This window comes from Artemia sp. Qi Xiang Cuo, chromosome 17 (assembly GCF_049724085.1).
Source record: "Artemia sp. Qi Xiang Cuo chromosome 17, ASM4972408v1, whole genome shotgun sequence".
Lineage (NCBI taxonomy): Eukaryota > Metazoa > Arthropoda > Branchiopoda > Anostraca > Artemiidae > Artemia > Artemia sp. Qi Xiang Cuo.
Window position 1 is genome coordinate 37,106,835 of NC_142810.1, and position 25,053 is coordinate 37,131,887.

The window sequence follows — 25,053 nt, forward strand, 5'->3', positions numbered from 1 at the left end:
TTCTTCCTATTGAAGGTTAAATATAGTCAGAAGACCATTTTTTCTTGGTTGCTTTCTTTATTTAAATATTCCTATTCTTTGGGCTGAGATCTTTACAACTTAGTTTCAGCGTTATTCTGATAATCCATCAGAAATTTAAAATTAGAACTATTATACTACGCTAAAAATATAAGAACCTTCTAAAAAATTGTAGAAGAATTAAGAGGATTGCTGAGAGTCAAAAATTCATATAGAAAGCAAATCGAAGGCGACCAAAACTGACAAAAGTAAAAACTTTTTCTATACCAATTGAAAAGGTAGAGCCCATTTTTAAATCCTCCCGAGGAAAGCTAAACTCAAAACCAAACTCTTGAAAACAGACCAAATTTTGTAGGAATTGCACTTCAAATTCCCATATAAAAAATCATTCCTCAATGGCATTCTCGCTTCAAACCTCGACTTCCACGCTTACACTTATAAGTAAATTATCTGTTTATTGAAAACATTATTCTACTTCAAGATACAAAGAAATCATCTCCGATTTTGACAGGTGTCAGGGCTCTTTGAAGCATTAATTAAAAAAATAAATTTTTTCCAAGGGAAGTAAAAAGCGAAATTGAAATTTAAAACGAACAAAAATTATTACTTCACAGCCTATGTAACATATACCAATAAAACGAATACAAATAAATCAACTGGTGATATTTCCCTATGTTTGTAACATTACATAAAACTAGCGCTTTACTGAAAACACAAAACCAAGTATAAAAAACAAAAATATTGATTTAGGAGTCAAAAGTAAGTGCGTAGCCTCAAAACAATAAACGAATCTATAACGCTTTTAATAGTCCTGCAGAAACTGTGATATTAGTAACTTTCAGTATACAATTAAAATCATCTTAAAAACTTAGGCAGAAATATAATATGTTTAAATTCATTAAACAGCATATAAAATAATGAATCAGGTAACATCTTGGTCTCACCCAGTATTGCTCAAACTGAAGAACATATCAGCCGTAATATGAACTCTGGAAATCCAGATATTTTTCAATTTACAATTTATCAGGTAACATATTGGTCTCTCCTAGTATTATTCGAAATGAAGAACATATCAACCGTAATATGAACTCTGGAAATCCAGATATTTTTCAATTTACAATTTATCAGGTAACAAATTGGTCTCTTCTAATATTATTCGAAATGAAAAACATATAAACCGTAATATGAACTCTGAAAATCCATATATTTTTCAATTTACAATTTATCAGGTAACATATTGGTCTCTCCTAGTATTATTCGAAATGAAGAACATATCAACCGTAATATGAACTCTGTAAATCCAGATATTTTTCAATTTACAATTTATCAGGTAACATATTGGTCTCTCCTAGTATTATTCGAAATGAAGAACATATCAACCGTAATATGAACTTTGGAAATCCGATATTTTTCAATTTACAATTTATCAGGTAACATATTGGTCTCAAATGAAGAACATATCAACCGTAATATGAACTCTGGAAATTCAAATATTTTTCAATTTACAATTTATCAGGTAACATATGGTCTCTCCTAGTATTATTCGAAATGAAGAACATATCAACCGTAATATGAACTCTGGAAATCCAGATATTTTTCAAGTTACATTTTATCAGGTAACAAATTGGTCTTTTCTAATATTATTCAAAATGAAGAACATAGCAACCGTAATATGAACTCTTTAAATCCAGATATTTTTCAATTTACAATTTATCAGGTAACATATTGGTCTCTCCTAGTATTATTCGAAATGAAGAACATATCAACCGTAATATGAACTCTGGAAATCCGATATTTTTCAATTTACAATTTATCAGATAACATATTGGTCTCTCCTAGTATTATTCGAAATGAAGAACATATCAACCGTAATATGAACTCTGTAAATCAAGATATTTTTCTACAATTTATCATGTAACATACTGGTCTATTCTTATATTATTCAAAATTAAGAACATATCAAACTTAATATTAACTTTTGAAATCCGACATTTTTTCATTTTTCAATATATAATATAAAATATTGGTATCTCCTAGTATTATTCAAAATGAATAAAAATTAAACATTAATATTAACTTTTTAAAAACGAAAAAATTAAAGTTAATATTTATAATGTCACATATTGGTCTCTTCTATTATTATTCTAAATGAAGAACACATCAACCGTAATATGAACTCTGGAAATTCAAATATTTTTCAATTTACAATTTATCAGGTAACATATGGTCTCTCCTAGTATTATTCGAAATGAAGAACATATCAACCGTAATATGAACTCTGGAAATCCAGATATTTTTCAATTTACAATTTATCAGGTAACATATTGGTCTCTTCTATTATTATTCGAAATGAAGAACATATCAACCGTAATATGAACTCTGAAAATCCAGATATTTTTCAATTTACGATTTATCAGGTAACAAATTGGTTTCTCCAAGTATTATTCGAAATGAAGAACACATCAACCGTAATATGAACTCTGGAAATTCAAATATTTTTCAATTTACAATTTATCAGGTAACATATGGTCTCTCCTAGTATTATTCGAAATGAAGAACATATCAACCGTAATATGAACTCTGGAAATCCAGATATTTTTCAAGTTACAGTTTATCAGGTAACAAATTGGTCTTTTCTAATATTATTCGAAATGAAGAACATATCAACCGTAATATGAACTCTTGAAATCCAGATATTTTTCAATTTACAATTTATCATGTAACATACTGGTCTCTCCTAGTATTATTCGAAATGAAGACCATATCAACCGTAATATGAACTTTGGAAATCCGATATTTTTCAATTTACAATTTATCAGGTAACATATTGGTCTCAAATGAAGAACATATCAACCGTAATATGAACTCTGTAAATCCAGATATTTTTCAACAATTTATCAGGTAACATATTGGTCTCTCCTAGTATTATTCGAAATTAAGAACATATCAACCGTAATATGAACTCTGGAAATCCAGATATTTTTCAATTTAAAATTTATCAGGTAACATATTGGTCTCTCCTAGTATTATTCTAAATGAAGAACATATCAACCGTAATATGAACTCTGGAAATCCAGATATTTTTCAATTTACAATTTATCAGGTAACATATTGGTCTATCCTATTATTATTCGAAATGAAGAACACATCAACCGTAATATGAACTCTGGAAATTCAGATATTTTTCAATTTACAATATATCAGGTAACATATTGGTCTCTCCTAGTATTATTCGAAATGAAGATCATATCAACCGTAATATGAACTCTGGAAATCCGACATTTTTTCAATTTACAATATATCAGGTAACATATTGGTCTCTTCTAGTATTATTCGAAATGAAGAAAATATCAACCTTAATATGAACTCTGGAAATCCGATATTTTTCAACAATTTATCAGTTAACATAGTGTTCTCTCCTAGTATTATTAGAAATGAAGATCATATCAACCGTAATATGAACTCTGGAAATACAGATATTTTTCAATTTAAAATTTATCAGGTAACATATTGGTCTCTCCTAGTATTATTCGAAATGAAGAACATATCAACCGTAATATGAACTCTGGAAATCCAGATATTTTTCAATTTACAATTTATCAGGTAACATATTGGTTTCTCCAAGTATTATTCGAAATGAAGAACACATCAACCGTAATATGAACTCTGGAAATTCAAATATTTTTCAATTTACAATTTATCAGGTAACATATTGGTCTCTCCTAGTGTTATTCGAAATGAAGAACATATCAACCGTAATATGAACTCTGGAAATCCAGATATTTTTCAATTTACAATTTATCAGGTAACATATTGGTCTTTTCTAATATTATTCGAAATGAAGAACATATCAACCGTAATATGAACTCTGAAAATCCAGACATTTTTTCAATTTACAATTTATCAGGTAACATATTGGTCTCTCCTAGTATTATTCGAAATGAAGAACACATCAACCGTAATATGAACTCTGGAAATTCAAATATTTTTCAATTTACAATTTATCAGGTAACATATGGTCTCTCCGAGTATTATTCGAAATGAAGAACATATCAACCGTAATATGAACTCTGGAAATCCAGATATTTTTCAAGTTACAGTTTATCAGGTAACAAATTGGTCTTTTCTAATATTATTCGAAATGAAGAACATATCAACCGTAATATGAACTCTGGAAATCCAGATATTTTTCAATTTACAATTTATCAGGTAACATATTGGTCTCTCCTAGTATTATTCGAAATGAAGAACATATCAACCGTAATATGAACTCTGGAAATCCGATATTTTTCAATTTACAATTTATCAGGTAACATATTGGTCTCTCCTAGTATTATTCGAAATGAAGAACATATCAAACGTAATATGAACTCTGTAAATCCAGATATTTTTCAACAATTTATCAGGTAACATATTGGTCTCTCCTAGTATTATTCGAAATGAAGATCATATCAACCGTAATATGAACTCTGGAAATCCAGATATTTTTCAATTTAAAATTTATCAGGTAACATATTGGTCTCTCCTAGTATTATTCGAAATGAAGAACATATCAACCGTAATATGAACTCTGGAAATCCAGATATTTTTCAATTTACAATTTATCAGGTAACATATTGGTTTCTCCAAGTATTATTCGAAATGAAGAACACATCAACCGTAATATGAACTCTGGAAATTCAAATATTTTTCAATTTACAATTTATCAGGTAACATATTGGTCTCTCCTAGTATTATTCGAAATGAAGAACATATCAACCGTAATATGAACTCTGGAAATCCAGATATTTTTCAATTTACAATTTATCAGGTAACATATTGGTCTCTTCTATTATTATTCGAAATGAAGAACATATCAACCGTAATATGAACTCTGAAAATCCAGACATTTTTCAATTTACGATTTATCAGGTAACAAATTGGTCTTTTCTAATATTATTCGAAATGAAGAACACATCAACCGTAATATGAACTCTGGAAATTCAAATATTTTTCAATTTACAATTTATCAGGTAACATATGGTCTCTCCTAGTATTATTCGAAATGAAGAACATATCAACCGTAATATGAACTTTTGAAATCCGATATTTTTCAATTTACAATTTATCAGGTAACATATTGGTCTCAAATGAAGAACATATCAACCGTAATATGAACTCTGGAAATCCAGATATTTTTCAATTTACAATTTATCAGGTAACATATTGGTTTATCCAATTATTATTCGAAATGAAGAACAAATAAACCGTAATATGAACTCTGGAAATTCAAATATTTTTCAATTTACAATTTATCAGGTAACATATGGTCTCTCCTAGTATTATTAGAAATGAATAACATATCAACCGTAATATGAACTCTGGAAATCCAGATATTTTTCAATTTACAATTTATCAGGTAACAAATTGGTCTTTTCTAATATTATTCGAAATGAAGAACATATCAACCGTAATATGAACTCTGAAAATCCAGACATTTTTTCAATTTACAATTTATCAGGTAACATATTGGTCTCTTCTAGTATTATTCGAAATGAAGAACACATCAACCGTAATATGAACTCTGGAAATTCAAATATTTTTCAATTTACAATTTATCAGGTAACATATGGTCTCTCCTAGTATTATTCGAAATGAAGAACATATCAACCGTAATATGAACTCTGGAAATTCAAATATTTTTCAATTTACAATTTATCAGGTAACATATTGGTCTCTCCTAGTCTTATTCGAAATGAAGAACATATCAACCGTAATATGAACTCTGGAAATCCAGATATTTTTCAATTTACAATTTATCAGGTAACAAATTGGTCTCTTCTAGTATTATTCGAAATGAAAAACATATCAACCGTAATATGAACTCTGAAAATCCATATATTTTTTTAATTTAAAATTTTTCAGGTAACATACTGGTCTCTCATAGTATTATTCGAAATGAAGAACATATCAACCGTAATATGAACTCTTGAAATCCAGATATTTTTCAATTTACAATTTATCAGGTAACATATTGGTCTCTCCTAGTATTATTCGAAATGAAGAACATATCAACCGTAATATGAACTCTGGAAATAAAGATATTTTTCAATTTACAATTTATCAGGTAACATATTGGTCTCTCCTAGTATTATTCTAAATGAATACCATATCAACCGTAATATTAACTTTTTAAATACGATATTTTTCAATTTACAATTTATCATATAACATATTGGTCTCAAATGAAGAACATATCAACCGTAATATGAACTCTGTAAATCCAGATATTTTTCAATTTACAATTTATCAGGTAACATATTGGTCTCTCCTAGTATAATTCGAAATGAAGAACATATAAACCGTAATATGAACTCTGGAAATCCAGATATTTTTCAATTTACAATTTATCAGGTAACATATGGGTCTTCTAATATTATTGGACATGAAGAACATATCAACCGTAATATGAACTCTCGAAATCCACATATTTTTTCAATTTACAATTTATCAGGTAACATATTGGTCTCTTGTATTATTCGAAATGAAGAACATATAAACCGTAATATGAACTCTGGAAATCCAGATATTTTTCAATTTACAATTTATCAGGTAACATATGGGTCTTCTAATATTATTCGACATGAAGAACATATCAACCGTAATATGAACTCTGGAAATCCACATATTTTTTCAATTTACAATTTATCAGGTAACATATTGGTCTCTTCTTGTATTATTCGAAATGAAGAACATATCAACCGTAATATGAACTCTGGAAATCCAGATATTTTTCAATTTACAATTTATCAGGTAACATATTGGTCTCTCCTAGTATTATTCGAAATGAAGAACATATCAACCGTAATATGAACTCTGGAAATCCAGATATTTTTCAATTTAAAATTTATCAGGTAACATATTGGTCTCTCCTAGTATTATTCGAAATGAAGAACATATCAACCGTAATATGAACTCTGGAAATCCAGATATTTTTCAATTTACAATTTATCAGGTAACATATTGGTTTCTCCAAGTATTATTCGAAATGAAGAACACATCAACCGTAATATGAACTCTGGAAATTCAAATATTTTTCAATTTACAATTTATCAGGTAACATATGGTCTCTCCTAGTGTTATTCGAAATGAAGAACATATCAACCGTAATATGAACTCTGGAAATCCAGATATTTTTCAATTTACAATTTATCAGGTAACATATTGGTCTCTTCTATTATTATTCGAAATGAAGAACATATCAACCGTAATATGAACTCTGAAAATCCAGATATTTTTCAATTTACGATTTATCAGGTAACAAATTGGTCTTTTCTAATATTATTCGAAATGAAGAACACATCAACCGTAATATGAACTCTGGAAATTCAAATATTTTTCAATTTACAATTTATCAGGTAACATATGGTCTCTCCTAGTATTATTCGAAATGAAGAACATATCAACCGTAATATGAACTTTTGAAATCCGATATTTTTCAATTTACAATTTATCAGTTAACATATAGGTCTCTCAAATGAAGAACATATCAACCGTAATATGAACTCTGGAAATCCAGATATTTTTCAATTTAAAATTTATCAGGTAACATATTGGTTTCTCCAAGTATTATTCGAAATGAAGAACAAATCAACCGTAATATGAACTCTGGAAATTCAAATATTTTTCAATTTACAATTTATCAGGTAACATATGGTCTCTAAGAGTATTATTAGAAATGAAGAACATATAAACCGTAATATGAACTCTGGAAATCCATATATTTTTCAATTTACAGTTTATCAGGTAACATATTTGTCTCTTCTAATATTATTCGAAATGAAGAACATATCAACCGTAATATGAACTCTGAAAATCCAGACATTTTTTCAATTTACAATTTATCAGGTAACATATTGGTCTCTTCTAGTATTATTCGAAATGAAGAACACATCAACCGTAATATGAACTCTGGAAATTCAAATATTTTTCAATTTACAATTTATCAGGTAACATATGGTCTCTCCTATTATTATTCGAAATTAAGAACATATCAACCTTAATATGAACTCTTGAAATTCAAATATTTTTCAATTTACAATTTATCAGGTAACATATTGGTCTCAAATGAAGAACATATCAACCGTAATATGAACTCTGGAAATCCAGATATTTTTCAATTTACAATTTATCATGTAACAAATTGGTCTCTTCTAATATTATTCGAAATGAAAAACATATCAACCGTAATATGAACTCTGAAAATCCAGATATTTTTGCAATTTACAATTTATCAGGTAACATATTGGTCTCTCCTAGTATTATTCTAAATGAAGAACATATCAACCGTAATATGAACTCTGGAAATCCAGATATTTTTAAATTTACAATTTATCAGGTAACATATTGGTCTCTTCTATTATTATTCGAAATTAAGAACATATCAACCGTAATATGAACTCTGGAAATCTAGATATTTTTCATTTTACAATTTATCAGGTAACATATTGGTCTCTCCTAGTATTATTCGAAATGATTACAATATCAACCGTAATATGAACTTTGGAAATCCGATATTTTTCAATTTACAATTTATCAGGTAACATATTGGTCTCAAATGAAGAACATATCAACCGTAATATGAACTCTGGAAATCCAGATATTTTTCAATTTACAATTTATCAGGTAACATATTGGTCTCTTCTATTATTATTCGAAATGAAGAACATATCAAACGTAATATGAACTCTGGAAATACAAATATTTTTCAAATTACAATTTATAAGGTAACATATTGGTCTCTTCTAATATTATTCGACATGAAGAACATATCAACCGTAAAATGAACTCTGGAAATCCACATATTTTTTAAATTTACAATTTATCAGGTAACATATTGGTCTCTTCTTGTATTATTCGAAATGAAGAACATATCAACCGTAATATGAACTCTGGAAATCCAAATATTTTTCAATTTAAAATTTATCAGGTAACATATTGGTCTCTTCTAATATTATTCGACATGAAGAACATATCAACCGTAATATGAACTCTGGAAATCCACATATTTTTTCAATTTACAATTTATCAGGTAACATATTGGAATATTGGTCTCTTCTTGTATTATTCGAAATGAAGAACATATCAACCGTAATATGAACTCTGGAAATCCAGATATTTTTCAATTTACAATTTATCAGGTAACATATTGGTCTCTCCTAGTATTATTCGAAATGAAGAACATTTCAACCGTAATATGAACTCTGGAGATCCAGATATTTTCATCTATAAAACGAAGAATTTTAAGTTGTGATACAAATTCTAAAACGAATCTGTACTGACACTTCGAACTTGTCTACAAAATCATCATAAAATGTCCTTTTCAGATCTAAAACGAAAGACAATCATTGAACTGAGCTCATTGCGCAGAAGTGATGCCAAATTAAACGAAAAAATAAATAAAGCAACAATCTTAACTGTACCAAAACTTTGTTGTTTTGTGTTTTCAGTAAAGCACTATTCTTCTTTAATGTTACAAACATAGGGAAATATCACCAGTTGATTTATTTGCATTAGTGTTATTGATATATGTTAGATAGGCTGTGAAGTAATAATTATTGTTCGTTTTAAGTTTCAACTTCGCTCTTTACTTCCCTTGGAAAAACTTTGTGTTTTTAAAAATTAATCTATTCCCGTTTTTGATTAAAATTTAGTTTAAAAACAACACTGCTATGGCCTCCTTTATTCATATGAAATAATTTCCTTTCGTTTTAAGTTTTAATGTTGGTCCATAGTTTCAGTTGAAAACTTTTTTTTTTTTTATGTAATTTCTAATCACCTCCAGTCTAGAGGAGAATAAGACACCTCAACCCTTATTAAGGAGCAGAACTTAGAAGCCGTACAAGAATTGAAGGAATAAGTTTAGAGTGGAAAAAAAAATCAAAACACAGTGTCGTTTCTTTTTGTAAAAGAAAAATTATAAAAGAAGAAATATATCTTTAAATCTTTGTTTTCAAAAATTAAATTTAGTAGAACTTAAGAAAGTAGCTCCAGGCGAGTAGCTACGACACAAAAGGTTAACTGAGCGGACAGGTTTATGCATCGACATACTTGCGGAAAATTTTGCGAGCTCACGGAAATGTGCCTTTAGGCTTAGGGATTTATTTGGCCTGTTCCTAAATAAAAAGCCACTCATTACTCAGAAATGAATGGAAACTTCAAAAAAGGTCGTTTCTTATGTAGGTAAGATATATGGTTTTATAAACTAAGTGTGTTTTCATTTCAAAAATTTTGGGAAGAATTACCTGAATTCTACTAGAGAACTATTTTCATTTGTCTTTCTTCCTCTTTGGATGCACAATCTTACGTATGGAGAGAAAATTAAAAGCATAGGGAAATATCACCACTTGATTTATTTGCATTAGTCTTATTGATATATGTTAGATAGGCTGTGAAGTAATAATTTTTGTTCGTATTAAATTTCAACTTCGCTCTATACTTCCCTCGGAAAAACTCTGTTTTTTAAATTAATCTCTGCTCGTTTCTGATTAAAATTTAGTTTAGAAACAACATTACCATGATCCTTTTCATTTAACGGAATCATTTCTGTTCGTTTTAAGTTTTAATGTTGCTCCTTAGTTTCAGTTCAAAACATTTTTTTATATAGTTTCTAATCATTTGCAATCTAGGGAAAAATAGTGTCATTTTCATTTTTTTTTTTTTAAAATAAGAAATAGACCTTTAATTCTTTGTAAAAAAAAAAAATATATATATATATACATATATATATAGTAGCACTTAAAAAAGTAGCTACAGGCAAGCAGATCCGACACAAAAGGTTAACTAAGCGGACAGGTTTGCATATCGACATGCTTGTGGAAAATTTGTTTTTCTTCCTCTTTGGATGCACGATCTTGCATATGGAGAGAATATTACAGTGGAATTTTCAAGTAAATAATTTGAATAAGTAAGTATAATAACATGTAATGCTTCTTTTAACATACAACATTGAGTGGTACCAGAACCACATGCCTACACTTCTCCAACCACTAAGTGGCAAGGGGTTGCGGTCAGGAGCGTAATTTCCTATGGGACAGAGGGGGCAACTGCCTCTACCAGCCCACAGTTTTCCGCTTATACCCCAGTTTGCACCCCCCAGGTAAAATTTAGTTTCTCCAAAAATATTGTCAAAACTAAGATAAGCCTGCATAATTCAAGCATCCACTGAAACAGGTCAGATTTCTTTAGTACATCTTTACCTTTTATATTACTATATGGCTTGTTCTTCAGTTTTCTCAGTCATTTCACTTGATTTGGTAAAATTGGCTCCAGATTTCACCCCCCCCCCCACTGGATTCTGAAAAAATTACGCCATACGCTAGGGTATGAATTTAATGATCTACTAAGAATGTCGATGCAAACCATGAACTGGACCTCTAGTCCCTTTTGGATCAAAATGCTTGACACAATACCTTCCCGGGACATGCTTGAAAAAATGAGTAAATCACAATTATAAAAACAGTGAAATTATCTGAAAATGATCGTATAGAAGGGGACAAACCCGTGATTGAAAAAAAAATACAAGTTGGAATCGAACCCAAGACACTCTAATTTGAAGTCCAATGCTGTACTAACAGAAACACGCCTCTAATAATCTGATTTAATATATTGGTGTTTGTACCTCAATTGCTTAGCTTATTAAGGGGGCTTGGAAGAGGAAACATACGGGAGGTGTTCTTGGAAACCTCCAGTTAAAGGTTTTGAACCATAATTATTACAATGATGATATCGTTTTATACTTCCAAGCTTTTCTACTTAAGAAGTGACACCGAAAGTGTTGTTTTTTGTCAACGGCTTAATTTGTTATGAGGCAGGGGGAAACTGCCCCATACGGACCCTAGTTCCCCCCCCCCCCAGCTGAAATTTAGTTTCTTCAAAAATCTTGTCAAAACTAAGATAAGCCTGCATAATTCAGAGAAATGGGCCAGTTTTCTTTAGTAATTATTTGCATTCATGTTACTATAAGGCTTATTTTTCATTTCTCACTGACATTTTCACTTGATCTGGAAAAGTTTGGTCCATTTTTGTCCCCCCCCCCCAGGATTTTAACGAAATTGCGCCCCTGCTTTTAGTGCTATATCTCACTTACATATGGTAGAATTGATAAAAAATAACGTAGATATGAACAATAGCTTTTAAATGAGCCATTAAACGTCACTCTAAAAAGTTCTGGTAGCCCAGTAGCCCCAGCTTTTCCACTTGAGACAAGGGACGAAAAATGCCGTTTTTTAGTACCATTTGGAACTTTCTGATGGAGGAATTTAGAGGAAGGACGCGTATATGAGCAATATCTTTTATATGAGCTACTAAAAATATGTCTAAAGTACAGACGATATCAAAACGCCCAATAACAATTCGCCCGATACCGATACAGCGTACAACCCTTCCTCCAGGGACTATGGAGGTTAATATCATCACCAAAACCATAGATATTGGATTCCCTGAACTATGTTGAACAAAATGGCAACCTCAAATTTTGATTGGATGACTCTGGGGGGATAGTGCCTGTACGGAAAGGGGGGCTAGTTGCCCTCCAATCTTTTTGATCACTTATAAAGGGCACTAGCAACTTTAATTGCCTTTCGAATGAGCTATTGCCTTGCTATTTTGAATGAGCCCTAGCCTTGCTAGGAAAAAAAAAAAAAAAAAAAAAAAAGGGAGACAAATAATTGCAAGCTATGCAAAAAAGTGATTTTCCTTGTTGTTAAATGAGGGGGGGGGGTTCCGATAGTACACTTTTCATTTTGATCTGGCGCCGTTTTCGGGGGGTTTCAGGCTTTTTTGGAATCAACATGAATTTCTTTTCGCAATAAACTTTTACTTTTAGGACGAACCGAAATAATACTTACCATTCCTGAAGCAGTGTTAGATGGCAATTTTTTTTCACTAGGTAGCTTTTAAAAACGCGGTTTTTAACCTTTGCTTACTATGGGCAGTTGTTCGCTCTTTACTAGCCCATGATTACAGTAACTGACCCGTGTGCTGTAATTGCGGAGCAACGCTCAAACCGTAGAATTAGCTAATTCCTAAAATGAATCCAATTTTTACAGGCCTGAGTTTCCACAGTTTTGTTTTGATCACCTAGATTAGGGGTCGGCAGCCTGCAGCTGGTGAGCCGAATGCGGCTCTTTTGTCGTTTAAGTTCAGACAAACGGTTGCGAGCTGTTGAACGCAGATGTTAATTATCCTCGTAAATTTTTTTTTTACAAGTCTCAGTCCGACTAGGCTAGAGAAAGTAAGTCTATGATAAGTTGTCAGTTTGATCAGAAATTTGATATTTTACTTGATATTTGATATTGGTTATATATGTCTAACTAAAAGTTATGGTTATAAAGTGAACAATAAATAATTTTCTAAGGAAAATGTTTTACAACCTAACTACAGCCCTTTATTGGATTTTTTTTTACAGTCGTACAAACATTATTTAGCTCTTGGAACGAAAAATGTTGCTAATTACCAACGAAGACAACAATCCTGAATGATTTCCTGTGGCCATCGACCATCCGTAAAACGGTTAGTTTATAGACGTGAAGACACGTCTCAATGAAGAAATTAAACAAGACAGAAAAGCTCATAGGGCACTTGATTTTAGGAACAAAGGCTTTATAAGCTATACGAACAGACTCGGGTCCATCAAAGACGCAATTAAAACCATGGTTTTTGATCCCTACTACATTTATCAGAGACCTGATGGATCCCAAAAAAAATATGACGTGACCCATCCCTCATAGAGATTGAATGGAAAACAAGATCTGAAACCATAACTCTAACACTAGATCTACTTCAGCAGAATTCCACCAGCCCACCTAATAAATATAATGATAACGAGACTTCGAAAACCCAATCCCCATCCTCAATAGAGGTCGGACCAGGTATAAACCTCAGAAAGGCACAACTATGAGTCTAGTTTCAACTTTCCACCAACTTGGGTTGAAATCCAGTACCCCTTTCCGGTGGATGAGCGAAAAGGAAGAATTCTAGCCCTACTTTCCTCCTTCGCCACAAAGGACAAATCGATATTGGACTCAAAAACAGACACTACTGGCTACCAACAAATAATGGTGAGATCCGACAGTCCGATTGGTAGATATCCCGATAACTTGAGCATAGTGATCCCTCTGATCCAGAGTCACTGGATTGGTCCTGGACCCTATAATGATCCAAGAAAACACTAGTTATTACTTAAGTTTTGCTGGCACCTTGTTCAGGCCGGATCAGGTGCAAGTTCTAGAAACGCCCAACTAACCTTAACTCTAACTTCATATGAAGTTTTATTGGAATCTAACACCCCTTTCGGGCGAATAGGCAAAAAAGAAGAGTTTAGACACCTTTACCTTCCTCACGGACTGAGGTCAAATCGGCACCAGTCTTTAAACCGACACTTAGAAAATACATTATTGCTTTTGACTAAGTAAGGTTGAGATACCACAGTTCCTTTTAGTAGATATTATGATAACTTGATTATAATAATCACTCCACCCCAGAGAGTTTGGAAGGGTCCTCAACCCTATACACACACAGGAAGGACACTATCCTAGTTGTTTTTTTTTTTCTTTTCTTTTTTTTTGTTTTTTTTTCTTGTGGGGGGGGGGAGTCAAAGAATCTCTCCTGTTAGATATGATGATGACGAGGTCAGAGAAAGCCCTCTCAATACAGAGGTCAAATCAGTTTCAGAAACTGAAAAGGCGCAACGTTTAAATTAATACTCCCTTTCTACGAAGTGTTGAAATCAGACGAAGTTTTATTAGATATCCTGATTAAAAGGATTTATGCTCCCTTTTCCAATTCCCCACAGATGTAGGACCAGGTACTACACTCTTACAGGCCAGGGATGGGCATCTGAAAGCTTTTTTTAGGACAACGGCATTGAAAACGGCCAAATTTTATTTTCTTCCCTTTGAAGACTCTTCAAAAGGAGCATGGTTCAAGACCTGTAATAGCTCTACGAAGATCCCAAACTAGGCCTGTATCACGAAATGTTACAAGTAGGACATTTATTTTTATTTTCCACAAAATTCTATTGAGACCCGACAAACCATTGAGATAGATGTCATGATGCAATAAATCCAAGCCCTCCCCCTCTCATACAGTTCCGAGTCAGGTATAAACTGCCAAAAACCACCACTGGGACCCATATGCTTTTTGCCTTTCTATAACTTAATCTACCAGGCAAGGGTTGTGCCCAGAACAACCTGAATTCACAAATATGACGTTAAGCTTTTACTTCCCATCCAATTTAGTTGAGATTTTACAGCCTCTTTTGATACACGCTTGAGCCTAGGGGCGCCAAAGATTTAAATACGGCCTTGTACATATAAGATTTTAATAACTTATCAAAATCGAAATTTTCATGAAACAAAAATTAAACCCGTCTGAATTCCAGATTTACCCTTCCAGAATCATTTCCTAGAAATTTAGAAGAGATTTAATTCCATATTTTACATTACAAGATCTCTAAGGGCTTTTATCTATAGAGCTATTAGTTTCTAGTTTAGAGTAGCTTAAATAAAAGCAATGTCTAGTTTCTTTTTGGAAAACTTAAGGAAATTTGGCAAAATTCAGAAGAGCACACACATCAACACTACTGCTATGTTTCCATCTTAGAACCCATCTAATAGGTGTTTTTTCTTTCTTTTTTTATTCACTTTTTGACTCGAAAACACAAAATCTATTTAGAATCTGTGATGACCCCTTATTTTCCAGTATTGCAAATGTACCGATGGTTTATTGTTCATTTTGGACTTCAACAGTGAAAAACCATACCCATTTCACAGTGCCAAGCGTTAAATTATAAAAATTTATTTTACCTTCAACGACTTATCCAAGGAGCCAGAAACCAGACGAAGGGAGCCATCTGGAGCAAATGCAATGTCACGAACGGCATCTGTGTGGTCCATAAGCTCCAGCAAAACATGACCTACAGGTTATGATACAAATGTTAAGACAGAGACAAACAACAACACCAATGTTTCAACAAATCCCACTGTCATCTAGAGTTTCATTCGGAACAAGATAATAACAGTAGGCTAAATACTATTTGAATAGTTCTCATGTCGCATTGAAGCAGTAACAATTTAATGTAATTCACACAATTTTGTACTTGTTTTAAGTCCCCCCTCCCGTTATGGATCTAAGGTGGGGGGAGGCCCCCACCTTAGATCCATAACCTATTCCCCCCCTAAAAATCCTGGATGCAACCCTAACCCCCCCCCCACCCACCACCACAAACATCCTGTCCATGTGTCTGTTTAAACGTATTTGTCGCTCTCAAACTAACAGCTCAACTGCACAGAAACCTTACAGCTGTGGAAGGGGGGTGAAGGACATTTCGCTTAGCAACAAAACAAAACTGATTCGAAAAGCTTGTAAAAAAGTTAACAAAAACAGTTTAATGGTAATTAATGAGCAGTATCTAACTGGAATAGTCAGTCTACAATTAAACTATAAAATAATCAACAATTGAAGCTATATAATATAATACCAATCAAAATTGCAAATGGAGGGGTACCAATAGTCTTTTTAATCATAAAGGGGTACACAGGTGTCCCGCCTCCAAAAAAGTTTGCCGAAGTAAACTATCAGACTATTCTGTAATATTTCCGTCTAAATCCCTTTTGGAGGCATCAGAGCCCCCTCACCCACTCCTGGTAAGGGATATGTCGAGCTATAGTATTGGTGCTTTACAAAAACCTTACCTGTCAGTCAGGCACTTTAGCAAACAAAGGAGTTCAAATAATGGTCCAACAAGGTAAGTGCTGAATAAATCGCTCATTTGAAATCGGAATTTTTAGACAATTTATACTTAATTTTAAGTTCTGCTAACCCTTTTATCTCCCCACTTTTTTGACTGTGTTTCTCCAACAGCAAATTATGCAGGATTGAGACTGGGAATTTAGCCATGTGTCTACCCCCAAATCTAGAGATCTCTACGAATTTCCTCCAGTGTCCAATATTTTCCATATAATTCGTTTGAATTTGTGTTGATTTTTTTTGTGATTCATATCTATGAAACCACGTGTTATGAAAATATCTTTTGATGGTAAATATACACTATAAACCCATAAGCCGACTATAGACTTATTCAATAAAAATCTCAGCCGAGACTAGGGCATTGATTTTTATATAAATAAAATTTTACCTGAGAAAGCATCCCAAATTCGGATTCTTCCATTAACATGGCCAGTCGCAAGAACAAGATCTCGACTGAAATTGAACCGCGTCCAACGTCCACTTTCTTGGCAAAGGAGATGCTCTTCAGGCGTACCTGTTCCAAAAGCAACCGAGTTTACAGGTGAACCAGCATCAATAACGACCAAATTCGACTTGATTTCGTTACCCCGTTCATCTTTATCATCCAAGTCCAATCTACAATTATTGTTGAGTTAAAATTACAACTCGATTTTGTTCCACAATCAATTTGTCACTTATAACTCAGTAGTCCTTAAAGTCACCATGAATGTGTATGAACATGATATTAACTTTATCCTTAGCTTATAACGCAATTATCTTAGACCTAACCAAAGTGATTTTTTTCAACTAGACCTATGGCTACTTCCAAAATAGAGACACCATAAACCTTTGCAACTCTTCTCCAGATGGACAACCCTAATGCTTGGAGGGAATACTCGTCATTTATGATCTCAGTTATGCCATGAAACTTGCTGAGGCTGTCTTCCATACTGCACATAGTCTGTCTCTCAGGTATGACCACCTATGGGTAGTGTAGGCTATTATTAGTTATTAGGCTATATATTATTAGTTATTAGTGTAGGCTGTTAGGTATATACTAGTACCTATAAGCTCGTCGGCATGCGGAGATGTCCAAACAACTTCAGCGATTGGTTGCTAATTTTAGTGACATTGACATTGGATGTATTATTCTGAAGGGAGGCATTCTTAGGAGACCATCCTTTAGTCAATAATTAAATAGCACCAGCAAAGCCCGTCAAGATGTTTCTTCTAGAAGACGTCTATCATGTGCAAGATGCTGGAACTGATTATCCAGACCTCAGGAATATAAAGCAGAAAAGAGCCGAACGATGCATTAAATATACATGTATTCTAAAATACATTCTCCATATGCTGATGAGCCTTACAGACTGTTATGGCCTCTGGCTCTGGGGGCTCCTCTTAGCAAATGAAACTTTTTCCAAAGGCTCATAGAGGTACGGATCGGCCAAATTCAGTCAAACAAAAAATCAGACTCCGCCAGTATGGCGGCCTTATGAATAATGTAAAATTTGACAGCCTGGCAATGCTTTGAGATGATTTATCGACATCGAACAAAATATTGCGTGAATATAAGGTAATCTAGACGAAACAGAACTTTTTCTGGTGGTCTTTTACAGACCCCCATGTGGATCAACTGTAGAGTCTCTGCCATTAAAGGAGGAACGGCTAAAAAAGTTACCTTTAAATCAGAAACCCTGTTTCTTGACAGGAGATTTTAGTGTAAATCCTCTAAATAGATTGTTTATATACAAGGAACATATTTTTGGCACACTTGATAAATATGCCAAAGACGAATTTGTCGAACGTCGGCAAAGTTCATTGATAATACATTGACGAATACTGGATTTCGTAAGTCAAAAGCTAGTTAATGATATATCCAAAAATTTTCGACAGTAGCTAGTTTCCTCTAAAAATGTACCAAGTTAAATATTCAAAAACAGACATTGCAGTTCTTAGTTATAATTCTGGATGAAGGAGGTGCCTTAACGAGAAATTTGCATATACTGATTGGAATATTCGTTATGAACTACAGAAAGGTATTGATATAACTTAGTCGATTTCATAGAAAAATTTCTTAGATTGTAATGGAGGCTAAAAACAAAGAACAGAAAAGGTAAAAGACGTATAATTAACATAAAACCGGGAATAAACGATGATCCGCGCAATCGGATTAAAACAAAAAGATCGTTTATTTCGAGTACTAGCTACAGGTCCAACGCAGTAGAATAGAGAAACGATTAGAGTGTACAGAAATTATCTCGTTAAGGATCAGCGGAATGAAAAAAAAACTATTTTATGCAAATAATCCCAAAAATCATCAGGTAACAAAGTAACGATCTTAGCCGGACAAAACAAAATCTAATTGCCAACTTTCCCCTGTTTTCAGCCGCACTGTCTGCAGTAGGCCTTTCAGTTAATGCTGCCAAATGTGAGTTTTTGTGTTTCGAGAATCCTCCACCAGCATCGCCTCTTTGCTTGAGTTCTTCCCCGTGTCCAGGGGGGAGGTTAGGGGGTTTGACCCCCCCCCCGAAATGTTCGTCTGACTCGTAAAAACGTAGCAAAAATGGACATAAACAAACTTTGTATGCGTTTTTTGAGTTTTTTTGTGTACCCCCCCCCCCCAAAAAAAAAAAAAATTTTTTTTTAGTAGAACTCCCTACAAAAATAAATCCTGGATATGGCCTTGCTTCAACTATACCATGTTCAGCAAGTATTAAATGGTTACGTCTATCTTTTTCCACGTCACTTTCATCTACTTGCTCCGCTATTACGTCCAGCGTGCTGAAAAGTATGCGCGTTGGTTACGGAAAAATTTCACCCAATCGTTGTCGGTATGACCGAAAAGGGCTTTGCCGTCTTTATGCTAGTTCTTGTGCCCCTGCTGTTTTTTATCTTTCTGGTTTTGCTTTCCTCCTTCGCAAGAAGGATACGACGAAAATACATTCAGCATATTTTAAGTACTATAAATATCTGCTGCGTTTGCCTCAATAGTACCAGAACCATAAAACCGTTTCTAAATTTGACATTGTTGATGCGCCCTCGCGACTGAAACAAATATCTGAAGATCTATGTTTTAAAACTCAGCAGATGATTGGTGCTTTTGACCCTCTTTGGCCATTTTTTGAATCGAGTAAATTTATTTAGAGGAGAAAAAGTAATAGACAGCAGGTGTTAGTGCAGCACTTATTGAACTAGTTGTGAATGACGGGTCTAAGATTAGTACATCTACTTCAACTCGTTCTGATGATTTTTTTTTAATCCTTGCTTCTGGAACCAGCTGATATATCTTGTATTGAAAATCAATAAAGTAAAGAGGAGTTAAAACAAATTCTTTACACTAAAGACCATAATGCTGCTGAAATTGGTTATGAAAATATTAGAATTTTAAAGGAAATTACCATCTGTATCTAAAGAATTAACAAGTCTTGTAGACGTGTTTCCATCAAGAAAACTTCCACAAAGTATTATTTAAATTGTTTCGAATAACACCAATTGTTGAAATGGTAACCATAGCTTGTTATTAAATTATAGACTGATGTTTTGATCAGAGGCAACACCTTTTTTTGTAAAAACATCGCATGTTGTATGAGCTTCACATTGGTTTTCAGAGAGATCAAACGACGGAACAGGCATTGTTGTATGTCACTGGGGTAGTGAATTAAGCTGTAGATAAAAAAGTTTTAAAGCTGAAGCGTGAATATTTTTTTTAATAAAAGCATTCGAGCCTGCTAGTTACCGTATTCAATTTTAATCTAAGAGTGTGAGCGGTATGATATTCAATCAGATGCTCTTGATTTTTATTTTAAGAAATTATTTTAGTGAGAGAAATCATCATGTAAAACCTGATGATATTGTATCCAGCTTACAGCCACTGTTATATGGAGCGCCCCAGGGATCAGAATTGGGATCAGTTTCATTCTTGATTTACATTTGACAAAGAATAGACTTTATTGTTAATATCGTGTTTTGGTACTTACGAAGGCACTAGATATAGCAATTTCCTTACAAATGAGCCCTTAAACAGCTCTCGACGATGTTTCAGTGCCGCGCTAGCAGTGAAGAAGGAGAAAAAAGGATACATCAGTGATACCTACACAAAAGTAATTTTCCTTTCAGGCCAGGGGACTGTAAGTTCCCAGAACATAGTTTTCGGTTATGGCGATTCCAGTGGTGAACTTTTTGTTTCGATTTGAAGCCATTTTTTAGGCGCTTCACACAATTTTTTGAAAGTGCCTTAAATTTGCTTTCGGAATTACATTTTATTATTATTATCAAGATAATAGTTACCAGTACTGAGTCAGCTAGAAATGGCAATTTTTCTCACTTGCTAGAATTTTTATACATGTTTTTGAAGTATTGGTTACTATGGGCTGCGGTTCGTCCTATACTAGACTGCGGTAAAGCTACAACCATGATAGAAGATATCCCAAAATATATACAAAATATTCAGTACCGTATGACGAAGCTGCTGCTAGCGTTTCCTATCCTATTTTTTCAAATGACACAGCAACTTTGGCAACAGCTAAATTACAGGATTACTGCAATCACAACAGAAGATTTCCAGTCTTTTAAAAAGACTGGTCAAGCACAATGCTTATTCTTAGTTATGAGTCTCGAATGTGAAGGTTGATTGATTTAATTTTTTTTAAGATTTAAATCATAAGGTTTACTTAATTGATAAATAATTTTTGACTGTGTTAATTTGGAGTAAGGCAGACATTTAAGATTGAGTTTGTATTATGCAGGTTTGAAGTGACCATGATAAGTTTGTTTCTTGTTGTTATTTCTTTATTTATTTTTGTGCTTGATTTATGCTTCCATGCGAAGCTCCTTACAACAAGATGCAGCTTCAAGACTTTTACAAAAAAAAAATTTTCTTATTTATTTACTAATAAAATTATTTTCTTTCTTGTATACTTTTTTTGTGAACTAAGCTATTCTCTCTATCTATAGAAAAACTACCTTATGTTTACCATAAGCAAGGGTGATTAGAATGCATCTCTTACTAATTCCAACGAAATCCATTCTGATTTTTCTTTATTTATTTTTGTGCTTGATTTATGCTTCCATGCGAAGCTCCTTACAACAAGATGCAGCTTCAAGACTTACAAATTTTTTTTTTTCTTATTTATTTACTAATAAAATTATTTTCTTTCTTGTATACTTTTTTTGTGAACTAAGCTATTCTCTCTATCTATAGAAAAACTACCTTATGTTTACCATAAGCAAGGGTGATTAGAATGCATCTCTTACTAATTCCAACGAAATCCATTCTGATTTAACAGCAAACTTATTAACACTACAAACAACAAAAGGGTTCAATTACATGCATGGACTCCAGGAGGAATTCCCACCAGAAAAATTTTGCACCTTAAACATCACTCCATGAAGCACCAGACCCGCTGGTGGGAACTGGTGAATTCTGCGTTAAAATTTGCCTTCTCAAATGACTGGCGCGTGCTTTTCTATTTTCGGTTTAAAAACCATATACAACGAATCAGGTGATAAACAGAGTGTTCTCATATACAATTCTTGACCTGCTTTGGTCGATACACGCCCGTAATCTCCAAAATCAGCCAAAATAAGATATTAAAAAAAAGATGTTACAAGAATGAATAACGTTTTTAGCACAGACTGTGTTCATGTCGTACCATGCTCATTGTAAAATTTTCACTTTTACATCTAGGGTATATTAATAATTTTATTGAAATTTTCAGTATTTTATATTATAAAAAAAATATTACCATTCTTCTTAAGTTTTCCATGTGCCTGCAAGCAAGAACTCCAAACACAATTTTAATAAGAATTTACTTACAAGCAATTCTTGCCTGTAACAAGAGCCCCGACAACAATTTTAATAAGAATTTACTTACAGGCAATTCTTGGATCGATTCCAAGGAACTAAAACAACTTTATGGTTGCCACAGAGCCATGCAAATTTCGTCTCATCAGGAGAGAACACTACATGCCAACATTCAGGTAGCTTTTGGGATGATTGACGCAAAGCCCTTGATATAGATCGATATCGCGGCCTTAATTCGCTCACAACTTTGAACTGCGACTCCACTTCTAAAAAACGAAAAGAAACTATTGTATTACGATAACCAAAAGAACTGATAAAATCTTGCAAATCCGACATCTGTTAACTCAGTTAAATGTTTGTCGTCACAAAATACGATGATAGCAAGATCGACGTGAGTGTTGCCTAGAATAGGCACGTATAAGGCTTGAGGACCATGGTCATCTCCCCTCCCCCCCCCCATGTATAGCCTTGTTTGCAAACATGACTCTGTTAAGCAGTAAAATTTACATTTGCTGACAAAAATTGTATCCTTGCACATATTAGTCGCAAAAAAAGTTCGACTCTATCTTCTATGTATCATAGGCAGCGCAATCGCGCTGCCTAAGTAAAGAACGATGTTGGCACAATGTATTATTTATTTATTTTTTCTTTAGACCAGGGCACTTCGTATCGAACGAGTTGTCGTAGAAGCTTGGAAAAGGTCTCATTCGATTGAAAATTGGAATGGCTAGTGCCCTTTTTAATAGCCGAAAGTGATTGGAAGACAACTAACACACCTTCCACGCCCGCCGTTTCCCCAAACAGATCCAATCAAAATTTTGAGATATCCATTTTGTTCAACGGAGTTGATTTTCAGATAGAAATTATGTTTTTAGGAGGACACTCCCCCACAGCCCTCGGGGCAAGGGTTGTAAGTTATGCCCTGGAGGCATATAAGGTTATCATAGAAGGCTTTGTCGTAGAAACTTCAAAAAGGGCAAATTCGATTGAAAATTCAAACGGCTAGTGCCCTTTTTAATAGTCGAAAGTGATTGGAGAGCAACTAACCCTCCTCTCACGCCCACCTTTTCCCCAAACACAACCAATCAAAATTTTGAGATAGCCATTTTGTACAACATAGTTGAAGAGTTTGGAAATTAGGTCTTTGAGGACGACAACCCCCCTACAGTCTTCAGGGCAAGGGTTGTAAGTTTTGCCCTGGGGGCACATAAGGCTTTTATAGAAAGCGCTGTCGCAGAAGCTTCAAAAAAGGCTCATTCGATTGGAATTTAAAAGGGCTAGTGCCCTTTTTAATAGTTGAAAGTGATTAGAGATCAACTAACGCCCCTCTCACGCCCACCATTTCCCCAAACACATCCAATCAAAATTTTAAGATAGCCATTTTGTTTAACGTAGGTGAAAGTTCTTGAAATAAGGTCTTGAGGATGACAACCCCCTCACAGCCCTCAGGGCAAGGGTTGTAATTTATGCCCTGGGGGCATATAAGGTGTTTATAGAAAGTGTTGTCGTAGAAACTCAAAAAGGGCTCATTCGATTGGAAATTAAAAGGACTAGTGCCCTTTTTAATAATAGATTGTGATTGGAGGGCTTGACATTTTATAGTAAAGGTCGAAGTGGGTACAATGTTTTTTTTTTTTTTTTTTTTTTTTTTTTTTTTTTTTTTTTTTTTTTTAGACCAGGGCACTTCGTATCGAAGGAGTTGTCTTAAGAACATCTAAAAAGGCTCATTCAATTGAAAATAGAAAGGGCTAATGCCCTTTTTAATAGCCAAAAATGATTGGAGGGCAACTAATACCCCTCCCACACTCACCCTCCCATTTGCCCATTATGTTTAAAAACTTTATGTTGCCTTAAGATTAAATCAAAATGCACTGTGTTAATGCTAATTCCCAACAAGGCATCTCAGCAGTATTCCAAGAACAACTGAGGATATTATGTTCAAACTTTCGGGGCTACTTCTGCTCTTAAAATTTAACCAAATAAAAACAGCGTAAGTGCATCCAAGCTATCAAAGAAGTAAACAGATTTTTTTGCGAATGGTATCAAGTTTTCTATTTCAGGCCAACTAGAGGAGGTTTGAAACTAAATTAAACACTACTATTTGTGTCCAGATTTTTAAAAGGGTGTATGCTGTTAAAAATTGCTGAAAAATTTTCTCCAGCATACAAATAGCAGGCCAAACTATAAAATCTTAATAAAAACCAAAAGATTTAAACTATTATGTTCTTTTTCCCTGAAAAGACTATATCAATATAAACGAAAAGAAAGTATAAAAAAAAATCCACAAAATAAGTTTTTCAAAGAAAAGTAAAGAACTCCATTAAACCAAAAATGAGCAAAAATAAAATCAAATAATCTACCAAGCGTAAAACTACCACAAATCAGCATCGAAAAATAAATGAAACCCAAAACGAATAGAAATTACAATAAATAACCAAGTCAAACTCAAAACAAGCCGAAAT

At 33.2% G+C, this 25,053-nt stretch overlaps 1 protein-coding gene across 2 annotated transcripts in view; it reads right to left on the bottom strand.

The window, feature by feature from the left end:
- The window catches only part of LOC148942160 (WD repeat and SOCS box-containing protein 1-like), a 91,208-nt gene that overhangs the window by 18,481 nt on the left and 47,674 nt on the right, over window positions 1-25,053 (bottom strand). For both annotated transcript variants that reach the window (XM_089103594.1, XM_089103593.1), the window contains exons 2-4: window positions 22,662-22,857; window positions 17,195-17,421; window positions 15,864-15,973 (exon numbers count right to left, since the gene is read on the bottom strand). In XM_089103594.1, the coding sequence (XP_088959720.1) occupies window positions 15,864-15,973; window positions 17,195-17,421; window positions 22,662-22,857 (533 nt within the window). The remainder of the gene's footprint in view (window positions 1-15,863; window positions 15,974-17,194; window positions 17,422-22,661; window positions 22,858-25,053) is intronic.